Source organism: Cebus imitator, unplaced genomic scaffold (genome assembly GCF_001604975.1).
Source record: "Cebus imitator isolate Cc_AM_T3 unplaced genomic scaffold, Cebus_imitator-1.0 Scaffold280, whole genome shotgun sequence".
In the NCBI taxonomy this organism is placed as follows: domain Eukaryota; kingdom Metazoa; phylum Chordata; class Mammalia; order Primates; family Cebidae; genus Cebus; species Cebus imitator.
In genome coordinates, this window is record NW_016107595.1 from 3,312,675 (window position 1) to 3,326,567 (window position 13,893).

General features: G+C 56.5%; 1 protein-coding gene across 3 annotated transcripts in view; it reads left to right on the forward strand.

Moving 5' to 3' along the window:
• MAU2 (MAU2 sister chromatid cohesion factor) overlaps positions 1–13,893 on the forward strand; it is a 33,444-nt gene that overhangs the window by 11,641 nt on the left and 7,910 nt on the right. Inside the window, exons 3-16 of one of the 3 annotated variants that reach the window (XM_017501367.2) lie at positions 296–361; positions 1,356–1,451; positions 3,022–3,116; positions 4,027–4,054; positions 4,429–4,584; positions 5,728–5,874; positions 5,962–6,052; positions 7,010–7,113; positions 8,040–8,117; positions 8,502–8,567; positions 10,659–10,745; positions 12,171–12,220; positions 12,447–12,524; positions 12,617–12,728. In XM_017501367.2, the coding sequence (XP_017356856.1) occupies positions 296–361; positions 1,356–1,451; positions 3,022–3,116; positions 4,027–4,054; positions 4,429–4,584; positions 5,728–5,874; positions 5,962–6,052; positions 7,010–7,113; positions 8,040–8,117; positions 8,502–8,567; positions 10,659–10,745; positions 12,171–12,220; positions 12,447–12,524; positions 12,617–12,728 (1,254 nt within the window). The remainder of the gene's footprint in view (positions 1–295; positions 362–1,355; positions 1,452–3,021; positions 3,117–4,026; positions 4,055–4,428; positions 4,585–5,727; positions 5,875–5,961; positions 6,053–7,009; positions 7,114–8,039; positions 8,118–8,501; positions 8,568–10,658; positions 10,746–12,170; positions 12,221–12,446; positions 12,525–12,616; positions 12,729–13,893) is intronic. The other 2 variants (XM_017501368.2, XM_037728799.1) reach the window with 2 other exon arrangements.

The window sequence follows — 13,893 nt, forward strand, 5'->3', positions numbered from 1 at the left end:
GTCTCACTGCAGCCTCCATCCCCTGGGTTCAAGTGATTCTCCTGCCTCAGCCTCCTGAGTAGCTGGGATTATAGGCGCGCACCACCACACCCAGCTAATTTTTTATATTTTTAGTAGAGATGGGGTTTCACCATGTTGATCAGGCTGGTCTTGAACTCCAGACCTCAGGTGATCCACCCACCTTGGCCTCCCAAAGTGCTGGGATTACAGACGTGAGCCACCGCGCCCAGCCTGCTGTGGCCCTTTCAAACACCTTTTTCACAGTGTCTGTACTTCCTTAACTGGACATCACTAGATCCCACAGTTCGAAGATGTTAAATTTGAAGCAGCAAGTCTGTTGTCTGAGTTATACTGTCAAGAGGTAAGAACATATTCAGGTTTCTGAAAGCAAAGTATTATCTCTCCCAGTTGCTAAGATGTGAAAGCACATCGGTACATTGGGGCTCCAGGAGTCAGAATCCCTCCTTTTAATTTTTTTTGGTCGGGGGAAGGACAGGGTCTCACTCTCACCCAGGCTGGAGTGCATGGCACAATCATGGCTCACTACAGCCTTGAACTCCTGGGCTCAAATGATCCCCCCACCTCAGCCTCCTGAGTAGCTGGGACTATAGGCGTGCACCACCATGCCTGGCTGATTTTTTAATTTATTGTAGAGATGGTCTTGCCCCGGTTGGTCTCAAACTCCTGGTCTCAAGCAATCCTCCCCCACTCAACCTCCCAAAGTGCCAAAACTATACACAGGAACCACCATGCCCAGCCTTTCTGGCTGTTAACACTTGAGATTACCTTCCTGCCTCTTATGCCCCAGCCCCAGGGCTTTGGTGGGTAGTCACCTGCTAAAAAGGGCGGGCAGCTTCCTTTTCTGCGGAAGGCTGTTAGAGAGATCAGCCTGTTCCTCGCCTGACAAGTCTGTACAGTTTCTCTTCTTAATCTGGTTCCTGATTTCAGTTGTAGCTGAAATTTGTCTTCCTCCCACCTCGGAATGATGACGAGTAAGGTGGCCTTGGCGGCAGGGAATGTGTGCGCTTCACACCCCGATGCCTCTCTCTGCTCTGAGAACATAAAAGATGGGAACTGATGTGACTGTTTAGAATTTTGAACTGAAACTACTTTCAGTCCAGTTGAATGAGAAGTTGTTTTAAGAATGATGCAGAAACTTCCCAGCCAGTGAGTCCAATAAAACATCTTTTTTTGCTTTTAATAAAGTAAATTGGCAACCCCAAAAAATCCTTTAGTAAGCGTGAACAGGAACTGCCTTCTGGCACCGCAGCTGCTGCTAAGGAATCCGTCTTGATTGCCGCCATTTTTTTTTTTTTTTTTTTTTAAGCTTCCCAAACGTTACTATTTCCTTTCAGAATTCCGTCGATGCAGCAAAGCCGCTGCTGCGGAAGGCGATCCAGATCTCACAGCAGACCCCATACTGGCACTGCCGTCTGCTCTTCCAGCTCGCTGTGAGTACCACAGCCCAGGCACAAGGGTGCCCGGCAGGGGCCATGACCCCATGGCACACCTGCCCCATGTGCAAAGAACAGCAGAGCCCACAACGAGGAGACCCCCTTAGGCTGCCACACAGGGCAGGTGGGGACATAGGGACATTTCCTTAACCTGCTCACATGCCCCCTCCAGCCTCCATCCTTGACAGCATCCCCAGCTCTCGGCAGCACCCAGGGATGAGTGGTGGGAGTGCAGGTCTCCCCTGGGACCGCCATTGACAGTGGGCCTGCTGCTTGTTAGGTGCCTTTGGGTTCCCCTCCCTCCCAGCCATTTTCATCTCATCTTTGGCCTGCACTCATCGAAATCCCAGGAACGTTTCCTGCCAGAGACCTGCTGTGGGCTTTTTTTAGGAGCTACACTAACATTCCAAGGGGCTGCCTATCAGGCCACGAATGTCCACTTCAAACCTTGTTTCCCACGTGGGGCCTCGCTTTCAGGGGCTGCTGGGGTGCAGCTTTATCCTGAGATCCACACAGTTCCCCCTCATTCCCTCTTCAGCCCCCCTAGATGTAGGTGGTCCGCTGGTCCCTAAGCTCCACGATGCTTGGTTGTCAGGGAACTCTCTGAACTGGGCCTTCCCGGCTGGAGTGGAGGGGCCAGCAAGCTTCACTGTGTGGGACACCTCTCCTGGCCTGGGCTCCATCCACACCTCCGAACTGGGCACCCTCAGGCATCCCCTCCCTGGCGACCCCCAGCCTCTCTCTTCCATGACCCAGCCTGCCCTCCAGGCCACCACTTAGCTACCTCCCATGATACCCACCTAAGCAAGCAGTGTGTGCACCCTGGGTAGAGAATGCCTCCAGCTGAGCTGTTCACCCCAGGAGGGTCTGGCTGAGAAAACACCCCACAGGGAAGAGCTCACACAGCAGTCAGGGCTCCCAAGGCCCTCTTCCCCCTGGCCTGTTGAGAAACCACGTGCATACGCTGTCTTCTTCTATCTCCCCGTGCACACTTGTGCCCATTAGCAGACAAAGGAGCAGGTCAGGCCGTGAGTCACCTGCCCAAGGTCACAGAGTTGGCAGGCGCACCTAGGGGTCAAGTTCTCCACCATGGCCCCGCAGGTGTTGCCTTGCAGGGTCAAACCAGGCATGTGCCTCCTTTTCAACCTGTTGAGGCTTTCACACTTGCCTCTGAGGGAGTCCCTCCTTGTAGGCCCTGGAGCACACTGACATCCCACTGAAGACGGACCCCACAGGCACCCACAAAGCGCTCAGAACAGCCCTAGGTGCTCACACAGCCCTGAGGCTCTGTGACATGAGCCTTGGCTGCTGGTTCTATGCTCCATTAAGTTTAGACAGTGCCTACTGCAGGCACCATTGAGTTTAGATGACATGTATATCACAGGCCAACTGGAGCTGTGTACCCAAAGCAATGTTGAGATAATTTGGTTAATATCGCTCAGAACTGACACAGCCAGTTTCATTGAGGCGGGGAGGTTTGGTTGAGTTTGCTAACAAAGTACAAAGGCCAGGTACCATAAAACTGATGGGTTTGGCAGCAAAAGTCACTGCTCTCTCTGCTTTTTAGCAACTGCACACGCTTGAGAAGGACCTTGTGTCAGCCTGCGACCTCCTGGGTGTGGGGGCCGAGTACGCCCGGGTGGTGGGATCCGAGTACACACGGTAGGCACCCGTTCCCCTCCTTCCCTCCTGTTCTCTTAACATAGAAGGGGCTTGACCATCTTGGTCCAGGACAAAGAATAGAAATGGCATTTCAGGCCAGGTGTGGTGGCTCACAGTATATTCCCAGCACTTTGGGAGGCCAAGGTAGGAGAATCACTTGAGCCCAGGAGTTCAAGACCAGCCTGGGCAACATAGTGAAACCCCATCTCTACAAAAAATCCAAAAATTAGGCACCATGAGGTGCAGGTTTGAGCCTGACGTTCAAGCCTGCCCACTGGTCCCCACCCTGTGTGTCCATCACTGCCAAGTTTTTTTCTAGAGATAGGGTCTCACCATGTTGCCCAGGCTGGTCTCAAACTCCTGACCTCAAGTGATCTGCCCATCTTGGCCTACCAGAGTGCTGGGATTACAGGCATGAGTCATTGCACCCGGCCACTTTCTGGATTTTTCACATGAGTGCATCTAAGCTATGCAAGAAAAATAAATATAGGCTGGGCGTAGTAGATCACTTGAGGTCAGGAGTTCGAGACCAGCCTGGCTAATATGGTGAAACCCCATCTGTACTAAAAATAAAATTAGCCGGGCGTGGTGGCACATCCCAGCTATTCAGGAGGCTGAGGCAGGAGAATCGCTTGAACCTGGGAGGCAGAGGTTGCAGTGAACCAAGATTACACCACTGCACTCCAGCCTGGGTGACAGAGCGAAACTCTGTCTAAAAAAATATATAGATACAATAGGATAAAATAGAGCAGTCTTGTAAATATAACAAACTTCATCGGGACCATTTACTGTTGTCCACTGAACTGTCTCCCGAGGTGGCACATTAGGTCCTGTGAGCCTTGGGGCAGTCACAGTCATCCCGGGAGGCCCCTGGGCCTTCTGGGACCTGACCCCCGCCTCTGTTTTGCAGGGCGCTGTTCCTCCTCAGCAAGGGGATGGTAAGTTGAGGTTGGGCATGACTGGATGCGGCTGGTGTTGTGGAGGTGAGGCAGGGCCCCCGCAGAGTCTGCTCAGACCCCACTCGCTCTCCATGGCGTCGCCCCTCAGGCACCCAGACCCTCAGGCACAGTGAGCAGCCTAGAGGGTGAGGCCTGGGCCTTGCAGGGTTCAGGAGGGAAGCTCAGGCTCCACCCCGTGGGATTCATGCTGAGGCAAAATCCTAGTTAGGAGCTGCCTGGGCCGGGGTTTCAGGCTGGCCTTGCCCTCTGGGTTGGTGGCAGCAGTCCCAGGGCAAGTGGGCAGCCCTGTGCTCCTGGTCCAGGGAGGGCCCCTGCAAGCCATGTACCCCATGCCTGCACCTCTCCCTCCCCAGCTGCTGCTGATGGAGCGCAAACTACAGGAGGTGCACCCACTGCTGACCCTCTGTGGGCAGATCGTGGAGAACTGGCAGGGGAACCCCATCCAGAAAGAGTCGCTGCGTGTCTTCTTCCTGGTGCTCCAGGTCACCCACTATCTGGATGCTGGGCAGGTGTGTGGCGCCTCTCGGGCGAGTTGATGGTTGCAACCAGTGGGTATGGGTGGCACCCAGGCCAATGGGTCTTGGGCTGTGAGGTCAGCTGTGTCATGGCCTTACCTTGTCACACAGCAGGGCTGTCATTCCGGCCCTGGACACACACACTCTTGGCCTGCTCTGGTGCGAGTGTGGGCACCATTGTGCCTGCCTGGTGTGCTGGTGCCAGGAAGCATGGTCTGTCCTGGCCACCCCACCACCCTTTGGGAGTATGATGTGTGACATTGCATATACTCAGTGTGTGGACGCTCAGAGATTCCAATTGCAGTTCAGGGAATCATGAGAATAAAGCATGGATGTGCTGGGGTGGTGCCTGTACACAGCAGATGCCCAAGTGGTATCTGTCTGGGCCCCCTGCTGTGGGGTTGAGCAGGGACTGATGTGCTCAGCCGTGTCCGAGACTGGACTCTGTGACCCCACCATGAGTGGGGAACGGCTGTGTTTGAGCTCCTCGTCTCTGATTGTGTGACAGCCTTGACCCTTCAGGGGCTGGGAGCTGCCCTGTGCCCCTCAGACCTACCCCTCTTGCCATGGGCTGCAGGCGAGCCTCTCCACAGGGCTTGGTAAGGGGGTTCCCCACTTCCCCCATCCATACCTGTCATTGCCCATTGGGTGAAGCACTGCACTTGGCACATAGGGACACAGAGCAGACTGTAGCCACACTTCTCTCGGGGTGCCAGGGCTGCAGAGACGTCCCTCGGGGCTTCAGGATGAGATGGGCCAGTCAGTAGGAGCCACAGCGCCTGTGAGACTTCTGGGCCAGGAAGCCACCTCCCACCCCCTGCAAAGCACACGGGTCTGGCTACAGGAAGGCCAGGAGCAGCTCCAGCAGGGTCTGGACAGGCCTCTCCTGAGCCTTGGTGTTGGGCCCAGCACTGGACAGTGGACAAACTTCAGTCCCATAGCTGCCTGCCTGGCCCTGCCCCGAGAGCCCAGCTGATCCATGGGAGTGTGGTGGGGGTCGGTCCATCTTGCAGGAGGTGGCCATGGCAGAAGGGGAAGGCAGGTGCTCCCTGGAGGAAGGGGCAGGGGTGGCTGGGCTGGACCTGGCCTCCTGAGAGGCCGGGCTCAGGTGGGCACTCAGGTGTGGGTGCCGCGCAGGTGAAGAGTGTGAAGCCGTGTCTGAAGCAGCTGCAGCAGTGCATCCAGACCATCTCCACGCTGCACGATGACGAGATCCTGCCCAGCAACCCCGCCGACCTCTTCCACTGGCTGCCCAAGGAGCACATGTGTGTGCTCGTCTACCTGGTGCGTCCTGCTGGGGCCAGGGCTGGGGGCAGGGGCGGGGAGAGGGAGACGGTCCTGGTAACCCCTGCTGTCTGGTCTTGTCACCAGGTGACTGTGATGCACTCCATGCAGGCGGGCTACCTGGAGAAGGCACAGAAGTACACAGACAAGGCTCTCATGCAGCTGGAGAAGCTCAAGAGTAAGTCAGGTGCTCGGCTGGCCACGTGGCCACGGTGCCCCCTGGCGGACGGCCTGGCCAGATGCTGGCTGTGCCAAGTCCCAGTGACCCTGTGTGACTGCGCTGCCTTGCCTGGTAGGTCTCATCACCCCGGTTGATAAATGCTGGTAACCAGCATCGGAGCAGAGCAGACCGGCCAGGGGTGGGAGGTACCCCCCTGGGTGGTCAGGGCCCTTGTGTCCAGGTATGCTCAGTTGAAATAGATGGTGGCTGCTTTTCCCGATTATTATCAATGTTATGATTGGGACACTTGAAATGAGGCCGGGATTAGAATTTAGTCCTCACTGACCACCAGCATGTCCTTTGGAAGTCTTGAGTTCTTTCCAAAAGCTCAACTGTCTGATCCGTCCAGGGACCTTTGACTAGCACAAACCCAGAGCAGATATCTCCGGCCGGTGCAGTGTGCCTGATAGTCTGCCTGTTTGCACCCTCATGAGTGCTGCTGGGGCAGAAGGCCTCAGAGCCAAGCCAGCTTGGAGCCCGAGAGGCCTGTGCTGCTCTTTGTCCTGTTCCCGTGTGAGGTTGGCTGCTTGGGGCTGTCTTGAGGCAGGGCCCAGCCCAGGTCCCCCCACCCCCTGCCTGAGGATCTGTTGCATGGTCTCATGATCCACGGTGGTTTCCACATTTCTAGAACCTGCTGTGTCCACAAGCTATTGAGCATATAGGGTGAGGGGTCAGGGTCAGAGCCGACCCCTCTTGGAACACTGTGGGAACCAACCTCTAGCTCCCGCTCCATCTTCTCACATGGACACCAAGACATACTCCCTCACTTAGAGTGGGTAGTGGGGACTGGGGAGATGACGGGGTGGGTGCCTGGCCAGTATGGCAGGAGACAGGAATGAGGTGGGGGTGTGGGGGGCTGGGGGTGGTGCCTCCTCCAGCCTCCCCTGCCTGCTCATCCCCGGCTGTCGCCCGCAGTGCTGGACTGCAGCCCCATCCTGTCGTCCTTCCAAGTGATCCTGCTGGAGCACATCATCATGTGCCGCCTCGTCACAGGCCACAAGGCCACGGCGCTTCAGGAGGTAAGGCTAGGCGGTGCACAAGGGGCGGGAAGGCCCAGGAGTTTGTTGGGTTTCAGCAGTGTCAGACAAGAGACTGAATTCGCCAAGTGCCCACTGGCCAGTTCAGCCAACGCTAGCCCATCCTGCTGTCTCGCTGTCACCCAGCGTTTCTCAGCCCTGCATAGGCACCACTGATCAGAGAATCTCATACAAAAACTAGTGGAGGCCAGGTGTGGTGACTCATGCCTGTCATCCCAGCACTTTGGAGGCTGAGGCGGGTGGATCATTGAGGTCAGGAGTTTGAGACCAGCCTGGCCAACATGGCGAAACCCCGTCTCTACTGAAAATACAAAAATTAGCCAGGTGTGGTGGCAGGCGCCTATAATCCCACTGTTACTTGAAAGGCTAAGGCGGGCGAATCACTTGAACCTGGGAGGTGGAGGTTGCAGTGAGCCAAGATCATACCATAACTGCACTCCAACCTGGGCAACAGAGTGAGATTCCGTCTCAAAAAAAAAAACCAAACAAACTAACGGGCCATGGCTTAAAAGCTTGCATGCCAAGAGAATAGCATACATGGTCTCTGGAAATTTGGGGGTCCCTTGATAGTGATTCTTATACCCCACCCTGCTGTTAGGAACGCTCTCTACCCCCAGTGCCCACCCTCCTGAGAGGGGATGGGGGCCTTGAGTAGGCCAGAGATCCTTTACGGCCCAGACACCTGTTGGACAGGGTGGAGGAGGCGAGTAACAGACAAGGGTCCTTGTCCACAGTGGGGTCCAGGCTGCCCTTTGCCCTCATGGGGGATGTGTCTGCTGGGGCTTTGTACCCCAGTTTGGGCAGACGGGACATGGGCTCACCCACCAGGTATGGGGTCTCCCCAGTGCTGCTCAGACGCCAGGTCCCAGGTTGCAGTCTTGTGACGGCAGCACACACTCTCCCGGCAGATCTCCCAGGTCTGCCAGCTGTGCCAGCAGTCCCCCCGGCTCTTCTCCAACCATGCAGCACAGCTGCACACACTGCTGGTGAGTAACCCCGTGACGGCACCCCAGGAGAATCCAGAATGTTCCCAGTAAGTAAGCACCTAACCAGATCGAGAACATTCCCAGCGAAGAACCCCCTGACAGCACCCTAATCGGAATCTGGAATGTTCCCATAGGTAATCATGTAACCTCCCCAGGCAGGATCTGGAATGCTTCCAGTGAGCATCCTGTCCCACCCCACGTTGGCTTGGGTCTGAAAGACAGGGACAGTGAGCGTGTTACCTGCCTCGCAGCTGACTCGGTAGAGCCATTGTCATACTCCAGGGCAGCCATATAGGCCCCGGGCACACCGAATGGTCTCTGATCTGTGTCCTCAGTGGGACCTCCCTGGGGGCCGGCCCTGATGACAACACCACCTTCTTCCAGGGCCTGTACTGTGTCTCTGTCAACTGCATGGACAACGCGGAAGCCCAGTTCACCACAGCCCTTCGGGTAAGGTGCCGGCCCTCCTTGCTGCTGGGGCAGGCCACACTTCTGAGTAAGGAGTCGGGTGTGGTCTGTGATGAGGACAGCTGTTGTGCTGGGTCAGCTACGCAAAGCCACAGCACCAGAGGCGATGCACAGTCATCAGCCTTTGCCAGCCCTGGCAGTGACACACTGTTTATCCAGATAAGGGGGTGCCATGGGGCCAGGGGCTTCCTGAGCTGACCTGAGGGCAGACATGAGGGAGAGGTATGACATGTCTGGGGACGCTACTTTAGTGCCTCAGTGGGAGCTCTTGCGGCACCCACCCCCAAGGCTGGATTGGCTCCAGTGTCAGCTGACGACTCAGAGCCACCCTGGGTTCAGGGCTCCCCTGGAGAGTGATGGAGCTGGGCCACCCCCCAGGTGCTCTGTGGGCAGAGAAGGACTCCTGGCCTGAGACGGGGGCCATGCCAGGCCCTGGAAGAAGCCCAGAGCGGGACCATCGTGTCCCCACCTCAGCCTCAACCTCCTCACAGGAAATAGGGCTATGGGTGCCTTTTTCCTGGTGATTGTAGGAAGGGCCCTGAGGAGAGGTGTCAGGGAGCAGGGGCTGCTCTGTCTGCCACTCAAGCAAGGTCACCAGGGAGTCCTGTGTGCGCCCTGACTGTCGGTACTGCCACCCCTGCCACTGGCCTCAGGTGCACAGGAGCCCTGACATGCAGACAGCATGCTTAGGTGGGAAGGGCTGGCTCGGCACCCACTCCTTTGCCCCCTCGCCTCGCTCCCAGAACTGTGGCCCACTTTGATTGCAGCAGGGCCAGGATTCCCTTCGTGCCTCGCCATCCTGCCATCGCTATCTACGTCTCACTCCCCATAAGTGGTTGCTGCTGCTGGCTTGGTTCCACATCAAGCTTCCCAAGGCCATGTACCCTAAGGAGTCCTCACCCCAGGGTCGAAAGAGCTTCTTTTTCATGGCCCACCCAGGAGTGATGTGGCCAGGATGCAACCCCAACCCCGCTAACCCCGAACACACGCGCCGCCTCCTGTGGCCCTGCAACAAATATCCCCCACCTTGCCGTGTCTCAGAGCCTCCGTGCTTGGTTCAGGAGATCCTCTGGACCTCCTGGCTGTGCTACAGGAGAGGGTCTGTGCCGGTGGGGTCTGTACTTCCTGGGCTCACTCCACTTCTTGCCCAGCACCACTGGGAACCAGGGTCTGGGCAGGGCTTGAGCCGCATAGAGTGGTCCCTGTCTTGATGATCTCATTTCCCAGCAAGAGCCAGGGGCCATTGTCCATCCGCCGCCTGTCATCCTCAGCATTCCTGGCCCCCGATATAGCATTACCCACCTCTGGAGCGGGGCCTGTGCTGGTCCCCTCTGGGACAATAGCTCCCCTCTTCCCCTCTTCCCCCCATGAAGAGTGAGCCCCGCCCAGGACCAGCATGTACCTCGATGGCAGTGGACACCTGGGTCCCACAGGTTGCTGGCTGTGGCCTGGAGGAAGTGTCCACCAGGGCTCCGTCCTGAGAGACAGCAGAAAATGGACCAAAACCCAACATGTTCTGAGGATGGGATCGGCGTGGCTGGTTTGTTTTTTTGAGACAGAATCTCTGTCACTCAGGCTGGAGTGCACTGGTGTGATCTCACCTCACTGCAACCTCCTCCTCCCCAGTTCAAGCAATTCTCCTGCCTCAACCTCTTGAGTAGCTGGGACTTCATAAGTGCAGGCGCATGCCACCACACCCAGCTATTTTTTGTATTTTTAGTAGAGATGGGGTTTCACCATGTTGGCCAAGATGGTCTCGACCTCTTGACTTCGTGATCCACCCGCCTCAGCCTCCCAAAAGTGCTGGGATTACAGGCGTGAACCACTGCCCCCGGCCTCCGGTTTTCCTTTTCTCTGTTCTCTAACTGCTCCGTAAGGCAGACAATGGTTTATAATGAGAAGAATTGATAGCTGTGTTACCCTTGGGTTTAGGAGGCAAGGCAAGTGTATTTGAAATGAAAAGAACAAGTCTTTTCTGAAGTAGTCTCTGTGGAGATTTTGGGTGGCTCTGACACTGCCATGTGGATCGCAGAACCCGGCCCAGCCTCCTGATGTCCCTGTCTCCCGTTCCAGCTCACCAACCACCAGGAGCTGTGGGCCTTCATCGTCACCAACCTGGCGAGTGTGTATATACGGGAAGGAAATAGGCACCAAGAGGTAGTAGGTGACATGCTTCATGTTTGGTATCCTTTCTCCGTTCTCTTCTTTTTGGGGAACCAGAGGGTTGTCCTGGGCACCAGCAAATCTCAGCAAACAGCAAACCCCAGGGTGTTCACCTTTTGAGGGATGGGCTGCACTTGACAAAGAGGCACACAGGGTGACCCAGAGGTGGATCGAGGGAGGCCAGGTCTGGGACAACAACATTCCTATAGCCACAGAACACCTCTCTCTGGCAAAGAAACCAACTGTATGAATCCCACAAAGTCTTGTAGCCCAAGCATTTTGCTCTAGGATGTCGGCCAGGCCTTGAGGCCCAGTCCTAAGGGGCAGCAGCTGGGGCACCTTGTCCCCAGGTTGTACTGGTGCCCCTGCAGGGTCAGGGGCCCTCACTGGCTTGAGTGTTGGGTAGGGGTGCCCAGGGTTGTCTTCATAGGCCAAGCACCCTCACGTGGACTTCTGAGCCAGTGCTCACAAGAGCCAGGTCCCCTCTGCAGTTCCTCTCAGCCCTAGGATCTTCCTCAGCCCTGGGATCCCCACTCAGCCCTAGGATCCTCTTGTCAGCCCCCGGGATTCCCTCTTCAGCCCTGGGATCCCCCTCAGCTCTGGAATTCCCTCCTCAGCCCTGGGATCCCGCTCAGCCCTAGGATGTCCCTCAGTTCTAGTATCTCTGAACCCTTGGAGTCTGCCTCCAAAGTGTCTCAGGCCTGGGGCAGTGGCTCATGCCTGTAATCCCAGCACTTTGGGAAGCCAAGGCAGGAGAATCCCTTGAGGTCAGGAGTTAAAGACCTGGGCAACATAGTGAGACCCCATCTCCACAAAAAAATTTTTTTAATGACCCAGTATGGGTGTGTAGGCCTGTGGTCCCAACTACTTGTGAGGCTGAGACAGGAGAATCACTTGAGCTAAGGAGGTTGAGGCTACAGCGAGCCATGATCCAGCCCTGGCTGGGTCATCTGATGCAAGATGTGGGCTCGCAGTGTTGAGGAGCCTGGCTCCCCTGAGCCTCTGCAGCCAGAGGGCATCTAAAATACTAGATCACGCCCCCATCAGAGCCTCACGGGGTCCCCGCACCTCCAGAGAAATTCCATTCACCCCCACCAGCCCACAGGGCTCATGGGCCCCAGCCTGCCAATCTGCCCACTGCCCCTCATCGTCACTCTGACCACACAGAGACTTCCTGGACACCCAGGCCTCCGTCACCTACCACAGGACAGGGTGGCACAGGCAGGGCAGGTTGAGGGTGTGAGGGTCCTGCGCCTGGCCTTTCTCACCAGAGACCACTCTTGCTGGTCAGTCACCAGGCTCTACCTGATCAGCCACAGTCCCTACAGGAGTGTAGAGAAATGCCCGTGTACTGCAGTGCGTGGGGGGGACCTTTCGCCTGTGAAAATGCAGAATGGTGCTGACTGGTTCTTCCTCCCCTAGCTCTACAGTCTGCTGGAGAGGATCAACCCAGACCACAGCTTCCCTGTCAGGTGAGCCGCTCCAGGCGCCACTCCACACATGGCCTAGGCTCCCAGTGCTCTTTGAGTGGGGCCTCCGACTGCCTTTTGCACCCTGACACCCCACACCCCTCCTCACAGACAGTCTGCAGCAGGGGGCTCTTGGAAATCCCTCCCTTGCCGCCTGCCCACTGCCGTTTTGTGAACCTGCTGCTTTATCTAAATCCCCACCCCACGTGACGCTGCACTCTCCCTGCAGCTCACACTGCCTCCGAGCGGCTGCCTTCTATGTGCGCGGGCTCTTCTCCTTCTTCCAGGGACGCTACAATGAGGCCAAGTGAGTGCAGGGCAGAGGGCAGCAGGTGGGCTGTGCTCAGGGTGGCCCAGGCCCCGTCCTGTAGGCGTCAGCGTCTGCGTTCTCCTTGTCAGGCGATTTCTGCGGGAAACTCTGAAGATGTCCAATGCCGAGGACCTGAACCGGCTCACGGCCTGCTCCCTCGTGCTCCTGGGCCACATCTTCTACGTGCTGGGAAACCATCGAGTGAGTGCCCTGGCCTGGGCCCCTGGCTTGGGTGCCTGTGGGGCTGGCTGAGGGACAGGAGCCAGCCAGCAGCCTAGGGGCCGCATGGCACTGTTCATCCTCTGCCCCTCGAAGAGTGTGTCTAGGTGGGCACCCTGGCTGCCAGTCTGGGCAGACAGGGGCAGGGGAGCTGGGCACCCACAGAGGGTGTGGGGGCAGGCAGGAGGCCCAATGGGTGTGGCCTCAGACATCAGGCAGGCAGAGCTCCAGGGGTCAGGGGAGCTGAAGCCAGGGCCAAAGAAGCTGCCCTGAGCTGGCAGGGGTGACACAGGCACCCCATCCTGTAGGCACCCCATCCTGTGGACACCCAAGGGGCAGGGAGCTACCTCCTCTCAGCCAGAATCCCAAACATTTCATCCTTGCCTGGCATGCTCAGCGTCCTCTCAGGATACAAGTGGCCCCTGGGATTGGTCCCCACCCAAAGCCAGCTGATCTCTGATGGGACCAGCCGCCTCAGTCCTTCCTGTCAATTCCTCACCTACTCTCACCCACCTGAGCTCACAAGGTCTTGAATTTTCTTTCCTTTTTTTTTTTTTTTTAAATTTTGAGATGGAGTTTCACAGCCTTACGGCCCAGGCTGAAACGGTGCAATGGCGCAATCTCTGCTCACCACAACCTCTGCCTCCCTGGTTCAACTGATTTTCCTGCCTCAGCCTCCCGAGTAGCTGGGATGACAGGCATGCACCACCACACCCAGCTAATCCTGTGTGTGGTTTTTGTTTTGTTTTGCTTTGTTTTGTTTTGAGACAGAGCCTCGCCGTGTTACCCAGTCTGGCGTTCAGTGGCATGATCTCTGCTCACTACAACTTCCATCTCCCAGGTTCAAGCGATTCTGCTGCCTCAGCTGCCCAAATAGCTGGGACTACAGGTGCACACCACCACGCCTCAGCTAATTTTTTGTATTTTTAGTAAAGACAGGGTTTCACCGTGTTAGGCAGGATGGTAATTTTGTATTTTTAGTAAAGACAGGGTTTATCCATATTGGTCAGGCTGGTCTCGGACTGCCAACTTCAGGTGATCCACTTGCCTCAGCCTCCCAAATTGCTGGGATTATAGGCATGAGCCACCATGCCCAGCCTTTTTTGTTTGTTTATTTATTTTATTATTATTATTATTTTTTTTTTTT